The sequence below is a fragment of the Perna viridis genome, chromosome 10 (genome assembly GCF_037379345.1).
Source record: "Perna viridis isolate PV_CMFRI_1.1 ecotype Kerala chromosome 10, ASM3737934v1, whole genome shotgun sequence".
In the NCBI taxonomy this organism is placed as follows: Eukaryota; Metazoa; Mollusca; class Bivalvia; order Mytilida; family Mytilidae; genus Perna; species Perna viridis.
In genome coordinates, this window is record NC_142454.1 from 41,435,466 (window position 1) to 41,449,079 (window position 13,614).

At 30.7% G+C, this 13,614-nt stretch overlaps 1 protein-coding gene across 3 annotated transcripts; it reads left to right on the top strand.

The window, feature by feature from the left end:
- The first annotated feature begins 1 nt into the window (after position 1).
- Positions 2-13,286, top strand: LOC148605820 (uncharacterized). 3 transcript variants are annotated; one of them, XM_088550441.1, is made up of 8 exons: positions 2-105; positions 2,506-2,676; positions 3,070-3,376; positions 3,912-4,105; positions 5,498-5,626; positions 6,515-6,653; positions 8,790-8,932; positions 10,133-13,286. In XM_088550441.1, the coding sequence occupies exons 2-8, from the start codon at positions 2,536-2,538 to the stop codon at positions 10,163-10,165; spliced, it is 1,086 nt and encodes a 361-aa protein (XP_088406567.1). In that variant the 5' UTR covers positions 2-105; positions 2,506-2,535; the 3' UTR covers positions 10,166-13,286. The 3 variants fall into 3 exon arrangements, with proteins under 3 accessions (XP_088406567.1, XP_088406570.1, XP_088406569.1); XM_088550444.1 differs by having other exon boundaries at positions 14-77; XM_088550443.1 differs by having other exon boundaries at positions 21-249.
- The last annotated feature ends 328 nt before the right edge of the window (positions 13,287-13,614 follow it).

A 13,614-nucleotide genomic window follows, 5' to 3' on the forward strand; every position in this document is an offset into this window, starting at 1 on the left:
AACAAGTTATTCCCCATGTTGTAACTAAATACCGAAAATATCATATGATGAAGTTGTAACCTTTTGGAAACTTTGAAGTTAGTTTACCAATATCGGAAAAAAATGGTAAACTCCATCATTTTTTATCAATTGCCCATGAACTGTCTATTTTTCTGTCGTTTATTGTTGGAGATGGTGAACATGTTTGATGCCAAAAAGGTGTACTATCATTTGCTTCTGATCTGCTGAAAAAGAAGTGGCAATTCTAAGGTAGAATCCAGGCCATTTTAGAAAATTCCATGTTCGTTTAACAAGTTTCTTCGCCTACCTAGCAGTTCGCTTACCTGTCGTTTTTTGTCCCTTACTGCCTTGTTATTTGAAATATATTGTATAAATTACTATATTAAAATTATTGAAACAACCTGATACTGGAAAATATATTAGTTCCAGGATAACAACATGGGCGTGCAACTAAAACATTCACATACAGTGTATATAAATATTATTATTACTATGTTATTTACTTGTAAGTACTTTCGTTTGTATGACACTAGTCTATGATGAAATAATTATATCTTCAAAAATTGAAATGAAAATAATTAGAAATAAATTCTAAAAAAAATATTAAAGAGACCAGTCACTTAACTGCCTTCAAGTATAAGTTAATTATCATTATGGAAGATGATTGTGTATCATTTAATTTTGTCTAATGGGTTGATTAAAACACAAATGCTAATTAACTTAAAATTGATTACCCACACAAGAATATCTCAAAATCATCACTTCATCTGTGAGTGTAATTCACTTATTGTAAAAATAAAATTTTCAGAAAATAGCTAAGTGTCAACATAGTGTTTTAAATTAAGCTAAAAACACATTTTAGTGATTAAAAATATATGAGGGATTTATAATTCACTGGCACTGGGGACTTCATGTAATACTCCCTGCTGGCACCTGTATTTCTTTATGCAGCATACAATGTTGCTTTGAAATTGTGTAACCATTTTCAATATGGTCATTATTACCTTTTCTTCTATTTTACCAAGTAAAACAAAAACTTTGTAAAAAGTATATAGGGCAAACAGACTCCTAGATTTAATGGACCCAGGGCAAAACATGTTACAAGGGCAAACGGACCGGATAACAAAAATCCAAAGGACACATGTCCAAATTGGAAAATCCACATAAGAAAAAAAGGGAAGGTCAAGAGCAGTAAAATCTGCCCCAAAAAAATTAAAATTTCACTTAAATTATGGTACAATGATTCCATAACAACAATCATTTCTAGCATCAGAAATATCTAATTTATCAATCTATCATTTCAACTCTGTATAAAAATACAGAAACCACTCAGGGAGAACAAAATATAGTGTGAAACCACTCAGATGCACACACAAATTAGGGAAAAACCACCCTGAATTAGATCTACCAGTGCAACTGGATTAATGAATATTAACAGGTGAAACCTAAATGTTCCTGAAAATTCTAAAGTTGGAGCTGCTTGATAATTGAATCTCGGTCTTATTATGCCAAAGTTTCATTTTCCTTTGTGACATAATGATTTTTATGCTTTTTCCCTCCATCTGGCTGAAAAACATTATTGATCATGCTTATTTTGAAGGAGATTCAATTTTGACAAAGTATTAAGTACTGAAAATGCACTAATATTAGCTAATTTCGTGGTTGACAGAAAATCACAAAAAATAGTATCAATGAAATTGATTTTAAACATTATATTATGCTAATCATTTTTTTTTAATTGGCAAAAATTGATAGCCACTAATATGGTCACTTGACAGAAATCACGAAAATTAATACATTTACAGTATACAGTTGATAAAAGTTGAGTTTTGTGTTAGAAAGGTTGGGTACCATTAAGATACTCCAGTTTTCTGACTCGATACACAACTTTTTAAACTTGATACTTAACACTGGACAATAAGAAACCCTCATTTTTTTTAGACAGTATAAAAATCAAGGCTATGATGGTAATGTAAATAATAAGCTCATGTGCATCAAGTAGTAGTCTTTGTAAGAATCATGCAAAATCTGTAAAATGTGATATACCTAAAAAAGGCTAAATACTTTTATTTTTGATATTAAGTTGATTTATGGGTGTATATTATGAAATGTGTAATTATTCATTCAAATCTGCCTGCTCTTAGGAGATAATCAACATTGAAAATCTAATAGATTCTATTGTATTTGAGTGTCATTTACAGAGTTATCTCCCTTAATTTTGAAATCTACAGTGCATTCTATATAAATTTTATCTCCAAAGAGCACAGGGTATATGAAAAACCGACTGTTAATTTCTGTTTACTATGGCATTTCAAACAAGATATCAAAAATAAAAATATGTAGGCTTTTCACCCATGAATCACATTTTGCATGATTCTTAGCTTGAGTACTACTTAAGTGCATTCTGGTTTTAAATTTCTGATAATTTTTTTAAGTGTTTAAAGGGGTGGAGATGAAAAAAAAATGGTGTTCTAATTTTTTTTCATGGTTACTGTATTATTTCAGCTCTATATCCATGGTAACCTGTAGCAAGCAATGAGATGCTGGTGTCGTATTGGGCCAGGGGAAGTAACTTGGTGCAGACTTAGATATTTGTCAACTTACAATAAGCCACCATCCCAAAGAGAAGTAACCCTAAATATTGCTCAACTGGAAGATACTGGTCTAACACAAAAAGTCAGTACATGTACAATACTGTGTTGTAATGTACATATGTAAAAAGTCTTTCTGTCAGATTTTAGTCCCATTCACAGATATCTAAGGGTGCCTTTGTTGCCCCTTGGTAATATCTAGGACTATGAACATGATGAAAGCATAACAAAAATTCTGGAAAGCAAATGTATTAAATGTAAAAATAACAAATACCACTCGAAAAAAGTGAAAACTGCTTAAGAGAAAATTTTGTGCAGCTGTGTACAAACAGACCTAAATATTTCCAACATAATTCAAAATTTTTGTTCAAGGTTCTAATCTGTCTGTCTATAAAATTGTGAACTTTATTTAATACAAATTAAAGACAAAAACATATACCCAAACTATTATCTTTAAACAATATTTTTCATTTTTAAGGTAAAGAGATTAGAAAGCAAAGGTCTGCCAGTTGTCCATCACCATGGTTACGTCTGTGAGCTTCCAATCAAACATAGATTTGCAATGAAGAAATTTCATGGTGTTCTGCGCTACCTCAGAAAAGATGATGTGATCTCAGCTAAACAGATTGTTGAACCTAACCTGCTTGATCCAGAAGTGTTTAAAGTTGTCCATGATGATAAATACATAGATAGGTTTATTGCCGGTGAAACAACAGAAGAGGAACAACGAAAGACAGGATTTAAATGGAGCGAGGGAATAGTAAGCAGAGTCAGATATGAAACAGGTACATGTAAATATTTTTCTCCAATTCAAAGCTGGTGATTAAAGATGCACATGACTTTTTAAACACTTGGCAGTGATTAAATTTTTGTGAGAGTTTTCCGGCCATTTTACATTTTGTAAAGTTTCAACAGATTTCATGGGAGAAACCCATTCTCCTTTAGCCTTTTCTTGAATTAAACTATTTTTCAACTCTCTATGATGACATTAAGGTTTTAACATACTTGCTAAAGCTAGCTTGCATGATGAAAATTTTAGTTTTACCATCACGAGTGGAGAAATGAGTTAAACCTATCAATACTAAAGATTGTTTTATCTTATTTCTATTAACTTCATACAACATGATATAACTGAAACTCTCGTTAACTTGAGGTTTAATTATTTTTAAAAACAACAAAAATAAACAACACATGAATGATATTGATCTTTGTACATATGTAAAAATTCAGATTCATTTCTGAAATTCTTGTAAAATAGTTTACATATACATGAACATGTTTGAATAATCCATATGGCATACCACACTTTATTTTTTTTAGCGGGAACACTTCTTTCTGCCAAACTTGCCATGGAACGAGGGATAGCTTGTAGTACGGGAGGAGGAACACATCACGCCTTCCCAGATCATGGATCTGGTTACTGCCTTGTCAACGATCTTGCCGTGGCTGCTATGACCATGTTCCTGTCAGGTTGTGTTCACAGGGTCGTTGTTGTTGATCTGGATGTTCATCAGGCATGGCATCTTTGAGTTTATATGTCTTGCTTTTTATACACTTTTCTTTAGATTAACATTATTTAGTATACTGCCATCTTTGATACCAGTACTTTTTTGGGGTTCAATTTTTGTCTTGAAAACAGAAGTCTGTCTTTTCATGCTGACTGGATTAATAAGGTATTAATTTAGCGATGTACAATGGGCAGGAAGCCAGGTTGCCAAAATTGTCCATCCTGTAACTTAAAGCACCCCTTGACCGATTCTTTTCAAATTCAGATATATAATGTTTCAACATGAGAAAATTCTGTATTAATCTCCATAATTTTTGCAATTATTCATAATTTTCATTGGAACTTTTTGCATTGAAAAATGGGATTTCTTGCATTATCTGTCAAGTAATTTTACAGTATTGGACAGAATCAGGTAGGAAAATCTGGTTTGCTGTTAATTTTACAGCCTGTTGTTTATTTCATCTTTGAAGGTTATAGGGCTTTTCTATATGTAATTGAATGTCTGTTTCAGATTGTAGCCAATGAAAACAGAAAAAAATATTGCAAAAACAAACTTCTTACAAAACTCCACGAAAATTTGTACCCCACAAATATAAGTACTTTCACAGTAAGTAAAATCAACGGCATAAGTATTAATAGTGATAATTTTGCCCAACCCTCTAAATTAATTCCGGAAATCGATTAGGGTCACTTTCTCATCTTACCAGACTAACCTCAACACAATCGTCTTCTTCATAATAATTTACTAAATACTCAAGAAAAGATATTTCTTACTAGCATGCTAGCATGCAATCTAATTCAATTTACAAAAAAATGTATTTTAAACCTCAGTAATTCATTTATACATATATAGAATAGGCCAAGTTAATGCTCAAATTCTTTTCCTTTTTATGAAATTTTAGTAGACATAATATATACAAACATACTAATCATAGCAATATTGAATTAGAACAAAATATTAGCGAGAATTGCTTTTGGCATGAAAATGGCTGGATGTACTCTCAGTTTCCTTAAAAACTCTTAACTTTCTCCTTACATGTGTACATGTCAAGGAGTAGTTCTTGCCAGTAAGTAAATCTTACCAACTGTTATCTGTTATCAAAGCCAAATTTTACATCAAAATTAGCTTTTATCTCTTATACAACAATGTTCACTGAGAAATGAAATTTTAGTTGGCGGAATATCTACCGAAGTAATAATCATAACAATATTGCAAATTCAGATACGCTGTACACATGATTCAAGGAGTAACCTCTTATCACCAGCATTAGAATAAAATAATGGCAAGAATTGCTTTTGGCATGAAAATGGCTGGATGTACTCTCTGGCCAGTATTGCTAGATCTACTCTGTAACCAGTATGAATTTTTCATTTTTTTATTTCATTTACTATTTTCTAGGGTGATGGTACTGCCTATATATTCACTGACAATACAAATATATTTACATTTTCTATGCACAATGAAATGAACTTCCCCTTCATGAAACAGGAAAGTGATGTTGATATAGGACTACCGGACAAAGTAAAGGTAAATACAACCAAGAACTGAAAACTGTAGGGTACATGTATAAAAAGTGAGTCTTTGTCTAGGGATGATTTATTTATCTTGAACACGTTGAACAAAAACAAAAAAGATGATTTAGAAAAAAAACATTTTTTGGATGATGCTTACTGGTAAATATCACGTTATCATTTAAAAACTAAAAAAATATACCTTGCTTTTTTTCCAGTTTTCAGTTTAATTTTTATTGGTAATATGATGTTAGGTTTTGCCCATGAGGGACAGAGCTATTTGTACTCAAATTACATTTAACTTTATTGATAATTCACTGCTATGTTGTTATATTCCTGATGTCTCAACCAGCAATAATATGAGAAAATTTCTGTAACACATGATTTGCATCTGCGTTTAAAGTCCAAACAATCACATCCTAACTTCACATGTCATTTCTGACAGAAAGATTTTGAGCCATACATGTTTTGAGAGAGGATCTACATATCTATAATTTCCATACAAACTGAAAACCTTCAAGCTGAAGTTTTAAATATATATCCAGGATTTTGTTATTTTCTTATACTGCCCCTACCTTTTATTTTTGGGAAAATATATGTCATTTACAGAAATTTGGGAAACTTTAAAATATGTATTAGAAGTTTACTTAGACTTGCTTAATGGATAACATTTTGGCTTTAGGTACCAAATCTTTACCATTTTAACTAAGTTAGGAAAATTTTATACCGTTTGGGAGAAAAAGAGCCTTTTCCTTAAAAATTGGAAACTATCTATGAGAAGTAGCCTTTTTTGGGCAGTAATTAATGTCAAACATTATTGCTGATAATTTGGTTAAAAAAATATCACACGTCAAGTTTGTTATTGTCTTGAGTTAATCATACTAGTAGTTCATGCATATTTCAGGACAAAGAATATATGAACATTTTAAAAGAAATATTACCATGGATACTAGATTATGTCCGACCTGACCTGGTATTATATGATGCTGGGGTTGATCCACATGAGAAAGATGAATTAGGACGACTAAATCTCTCCGACCAAGGTAACACCAGTCTTTTATTATCATACCCTCACTTGTAACAAATGGGTGGTGTTACATGTAATAGGATAATTAATTGGAAAGAGTGAATAACAAAAACATGATCATGAGTGCCGAAGGATGCCTAGATTTAACAAATATGCGGAACTTGTTCTGCACTCGAGTTAAATCTTAATGCATTCTTGGCACAAGCGATCATATTTTAGTTAATCACGATAACCAATTGATTATCTTATTTATTATATAGATTTCCTTCATCATTCATTGTTATTTTCAACACAAATTCAAAACTTCGTGAACAGGGATTGATATTCGTGTTGTGACGTTTTGGCGGGAGAAAGCACGAGAGTGAAATTACCAAATTTATTTCACAATGTGAATTATCGAAAAAAAATTACACTGGGAACAATCAGTAAATCACTGCTATCTATATAATAATCTGGAATCACCATGTATGTCACAAATAGCTCAGATTCCAATGGATGGATTTATTTGGATGGATTTATTTCAAATTTGATATGTATTAATATAGATAGGGTATACATTGTAAAATATTTGTTGGTTTTGTCTGTTATCAACTTCCTTTTGAAAAGGTTGGAATCTGTTGTGTGGCTTTATATAGACAGGGCAAATGTTGTTAGAATCCTAATTACCAACATATTTTTAGGGAGCAATTAATTTTTGCTTATTTTATGATCATGAAAATCTATGAAAAATAAATTGTAAGGAATATCATCTTTAATTATGGAATGCATGTTATATAGAAATGTAAATGGCAGGAATGAAAAGGAGCAAAAACGAATCACTACCCTGAAGCAGGAAAATAAATATCAAAGAAAAAATAGTTGGTTTACCTTCCCATCTTGGGTATTATTCGTATACACTGATCTTTTAAATGGGCTCCTTTTCAGTTAAGCCTCAGTCTTTTTGGGTTCTGTCTCATATCAACTTTCTGTATGAGTTGGGGTATACCTAGCATGACAATACCGTTATGTGTAATTTCATGTTTTATAATATCTTTGAATAATTTTAATAAAATTTCTTACTCAAATGATAATAATAGGATAATCAATTGGAAAGAGTGAATAACCAAAATATGATCACAAGTGCCGAAGAACGCCTAGATTTAACCACTGCGGGAACTTGTTCTGGGCACGAGATAAATCCTCAAGTGTTCTTGGCATGAGTGATCCTGTTTTATTATTCACGATAACCAATTGATTATCCTATTTATTATACAGATTTTCGTCATAATTTATCGATATTTTAAGCTTGAATTTAAAATTATGTGATTGGCTGTTTGATATCAGAGTTCTGACATTTTGGCGGGAGAAAGTCTGAGAGTGAAATTACCAAATTTATTTCATTGTGAATTATCAAATTTATTACACTGGGAACATTCAATAAAACACTGTTATCTATATAATAATGCAAGGTCATTGGCACATTTGAAATTAATACTGTTGAATTTGAGGATCATTATAGTTCGGTAGCATTCCTGTCAGAAATAAAAAAATTGTACTGAATTTAATGTTTGCTGTGCACTTGTTCAACCACTTACTCTTGTATATTAGAAGAAAGGAGCTTGCATATTTGTCAGAAATATGATCCTTAGTGCTGTTAACACATTCAATGAATTTAAGGAGGTAGATTGGGGTAAGGGACACAACTCTTACAAATCATTGAAACATTTGTATTCAGCATTCTACATCAACCTATGGAAGCATCAAATTAACTTGGACTGATTTAGTTCTGTTTCATATGGAAGCTTGATATGCTTTGGGAAAATTGAATATAATACAAACATATCACTGACTTCAGGAGTTATTTGCCTTACCCTAGGTCTATCTCCTTAAATTATTAAGCTCCAAACTGTGCCAGACTTTCAAAACTCACTCTAGATACTACAGTCAGCCCAAGAATCTTGCAAAGTCAGGAAAAGGTGAATAATATTAAGCAACATAATCCAATTGTCAAGCAATCTTTGATTTTAATAATGCTAGGGATTTCAAAAGGCCTGTAGGCAGCATTTAGTAGTAGATGAAACGAATGCCAGCCTTCATGTGGAGCTTGTGTTATCTTTTGTTGCTCTTGTTCAATCACTGTGTCCTACTACACATTATATGTGGTATATTACAGGTTTATTTGATAGAGATTTCTATGTAATAGATACATGTCACAGCCAGGGGATTCCCGTTGCTACGGTGATAGGTGGTGGTTACCAAAGAGATATAAATGCTTTGTCAGTCAGACACACTATAGTACACAGGGCAGCTACTAAGGTAATTAAACTAAATTGAAAGCTCATTCGAGTTGTGTTATTTGATTTAATAAAATATTGACTTGTAAATAAATATGACTTGACTTGACTTGATTTGACTCGATTATGGAGACAGTCAGTAAGAATTAGTGTTTGTTTTTCTTTCTCAACAGGAATACATACTGCACTGGTTTTGAAAGATTGACTAGTTGGTGATAAACAATTTTAATAGGATAGTATTTCAAGTAGAATCAGGATTTGAATTTTAGATCCTTTTTGTAGAAGATTGTCAAAATAAGTTGAATTTCAAGGTGCATTGACCTTGTTTCATAAATAATCTTAATTCCCTATCTGTTTTCTTCAAATCTTTGATTTCCAGCAATCTGGTTGGCCATTAATTCAGTTAAGGATGGATTTGATGAAAACCTAAATATAAAATGTGTTTTGAAGGGACCTGCACACAAAAGCAACAGCCTACATGATAATGTTACTAAACTGTTGAGCCAACTAGTCATCTTTACCCCATATAGCCACAAAATTTGAGATTATTACACAGGCAAAATTACTTCACATGATTTTTACACGAATTTTATTTGATTTTCACCTGAATTGGGCAAATAAACTAAGTGACAGAGTTCACGTGAAATTCGGGTGAATGGCGCCTTCATGTGAAATTCACACAAAATGTTCACATGAAATTCGTGTTTACTGAATTTCACATGAAAATCATGTTAATTTCATGTGAATTGCACATGAATTTCATGTGAGAAATATTTGCCTGTGTATGTATTTTCAATGAGCAAATGGTTTTAGTTGAGTCCCAAGTGCTCATTTACTTTGGTTTTTTTGTATGCATTATTTTGGTTATTTTTTGTTCTTTTTGTGTCTGTTTTCCTAGTCTAGTTTTTTTTCCTTGGAATATATTCATGATTTCGCTCAAATCTTGTTTCCCTTGATTACTCTTTAACTATTTTGGTGCTGTTTTAAGAATAATCACAAATTGTAATATTCCTCCAGCGCTGAAGTTTTTCCACAAATTTTCAATTTCAAGTGATCTGGTTAAACTTTCAGTTAAGAAGAAATAACTTGAGGAAATCTTCAAATTTAGATTTTTTAGGAAACCGGAACCTGAGGCTGCAAATATTCAGAATTCAAACATACCTTCACAAAAGAATGCAGTTATATGCAGTGTAAACAATAAGTATGTTTAATTTATTCGCAGGTTTGGAACAAAGCTTTACTGTACCCAACATGAGCTCCAAGTATTTTATGGTCATCCAAATCCAGTCTCTTCCAGTTCCATTGTCTTTCTCAGCTTTTTTATCCATTGTTAATGATGTTAATGTAATGATTAGTATATTAAGTGTTTGATGTACTCTTAGTTTTTATTAAGTTTTTTTTTAATAAATGTACTAAAATAAAAAAAAAAAACTATCCTTGAACTTTCTACATGTATTTTGCATACTTTAACCTTTGGAACTTTTCATGTTGGAGATACTCCTCCATTGTTTAATGTGGGAGATTTTTTCGTGATAGTAATTTTTGTATGTTAAAATACACTGATTTTTTGTTCACAAAAAATATAGTAATTTTAACCAAAATTCTCCCACAAATCTTATATTTTTAAATGGAAGATTCCGAACTTTTCATTGATTTTGTGGGAATCTCACTCTTGATTTGTGAATCCATTTTCATTACAGCTTTCCCTCTTATGTAGAACTGACTCCCCTGTCTCCTCTTTGGCCTCTAGTAAGGGAGAGTTATATTTTGTCTTACAAGGTTGGTTTGTGTATCTTTTAGATGATTCAAAATTTGATAAAAAAAAAAACCTAGATGCAAATTGATTATGTGATCTCTTACTGTTTTTGGAAAAGAAATAAAGTGACTTTTTTGGGTTTTGGACATTGAATCAGATCCTTTCTGATATTTTTTTAAACTTCTACTTTAATAAACATCTTGTATCATGCATTTTTTTACAGCTAGTCTTAAATATTTGAAGGTACCTGTAAATGATTTATTTCTTTAAATTTCTTCACCTTTTTGATATTCATCAATGTTTCAACTTTTTTATTGCATTTCTAGTCGAAATAAACAGGGTATTTTTTGTTCTCTACAAAATGGCATTCCAAAGTAAAATCTTTTATTTCATCTACTCAGTACTGCATCATATTGCATTTTAAACATGACAAGACAATAAAATTATAGATTTTGTTTTATATTACATTTAAGGGTACTTGTCATGAGACAGGGAATTTGAAATTTAAGAAATATGTTAATCAGAATTTTGCTCCCGTTATGAATATACCTACTAAAGATTATAAAGTTTAATGAGTAAATTACTTCTTTACACTGTGATTACAATATATACTCTTACCTGTATTATTAACGAGATTATCTACTATTGTCTACTTTTCCTTGGAAGGAAAGCCACATTGGTGTCAATATCATAATTAATGCTCTTAGAATTCTATACCAAATATTTTTAAGCTTATCATTTTGTACGTGTATTTTTGGGAATGCGATAATCAGTGATATTTGATTTTTTTTAAAGTTCTTTTTATTATTTTGGCGGTTGTGTTATAGTAGACTACTGGTACTGTCTGTCTGTCTACATGTTGTATAGTAATTCAAACAGGTTTTGAAGAATACTAAGGCACTGACCATTTTTATACTGAGAGGGAAGAGGGAGGGGGATGCTGTGATTATTTAAAAAAAAAAATTATTCCAGATTTGAGCCAAAAAATCTTTTCGACTTAGCCATGGACAGAAAAAAAATGAACATTCAATATTTTCCCCATTACTTTTTAAATGGTAGATTTTTTTCAAATAAAAATTTGAACTCTGGCTGCTGGTGAAAAAATTAATTATTTTCAAACTTCCTGAACAAAATGGTTTGTGCCTAATTAGAATGTGATAGAAAGTTTGTTGTATGTCATGGTCTTTTTACTTGTTTGTTTTTTCATTTCGAAGATATGTAGCTCTGAACAGGGAAATTTGTATCACATTCTTTATTGGAGTTTTTTATAATGCTGGTGGAAGTTCAATTATACATATGTACATGCACATGCTTTTTGCTGATTACATACTGAATATTACATGCCATATCAACGTGAGACTCTTATATTACCCTATCTAAGTGTCGAGGGTTGATACAGCATATGATACACTTTGACATGTTATGTTCATTATATCATATTTTTAAACTATACTTTAAGTGTATTCTGAGAAAAGGTGCCATATAGGGTATGTCATGTAGGTTTAGGGGTGCTGTAAGGGCTAAGTGATATAGGTCTAGGGGTGTAATATAGGGTATGCGATACAGGATAAAAGAAAAAGGATTTAAATGATCATTTTTAATACATATACAAAAAGGTATATTTTATTCTAAATACTAATATATTTAGCTATTTTAAGAATAGAAAAAATAACTTCAGAACCTTGATACAAAAGATACAATGACAAGGGATTAAAGTAAAAATATTTTTGTTATGTTTCTTGATTTCGATAAATGATGACTACCATGTTCTATTTATAAAGTACATATATATATGTATATATGTATGTATGGTAAATTAAGAGTAAGAAATATAATCCTCAGAATATATTATATAGATTTTTGTTAAGTGAAAGGATTAGTAAAAGTGGGAAAGATATCTTTTTTCTTCTGGAGCATACTCTCTTTAATCATGTTGAAATAGTCTCTCTCTAAAATTTTACCTTACATTAAAGAGGGGTGGTTAAGGCCTTAATTATAAAGTTTAACCCCACCACAGGCATGCACCTGTCATTAGATGTTATTTATTTATGTGGTTATATTACATTATTGTTTAGTTTAAAGAAGTATCATCATTCTGTTACCGTGGGTTTTATTACTTTTGTTGGTGGGAGTATCTATAATAAAAATACAAAAAAAAAGCAAAACGTGTGACAAGAATGTGATAAAAAAATTTTCAAAAACAGTATAAAGTATAAAACAACTAAACATGAAATGAACAACCAGAAAAAAAAAACAAACTGAAAAACAAAAACCAAACAAACAAACAATATGTAGCTTGTTTAAAAAAGTATTTACAATTATTGAAGACCTGTTGGTGATCTCTGAAAGTATTAACTATTACAATGTATGTAATTATGTTATGTGCTTGTGCATTTGTTGCTTTTCAACATTCTTTTTTATTACTCTGTAAGACGCCAATTATTTATTTTTTTGCATTGTTTTTTTTTTATCTTTTGAACATTTTTTTTGAAGATCCAGTATAGCAATATTTCTTCTTTTTTTTTTTATTTAAGGCAAAATATATAAATTTCATATTTATATGCAGAAAAAAACATACCAGAAACAATGATGTACTATAATAAACAGTTACAGTATTGTCTTCTTTTTATTATTTAAAAGAATTATGTTAATTTTAATAATGTACATTAATTCGTGTTTCCATTTAAGGATTGTTTTTCATTTTTCGACCAAGTCATGCACTCATTACTTGGTTAAGAATTGAAAACAATCTTTTTTTATTAAAATTTCTAATCGATTCCGGACAAAAGAACAAGTCGACACTAATGACATCACAGTACCAAGTTGGTTTATACAGAATAACCTATCTTGCCCTAAAGAGTACTGACCAATCAAAATACTTGTTACAATTTAAATTAAATTATTGTAAATTATGCCTTCAATTTCAACAAATTATGATATCTCCACAT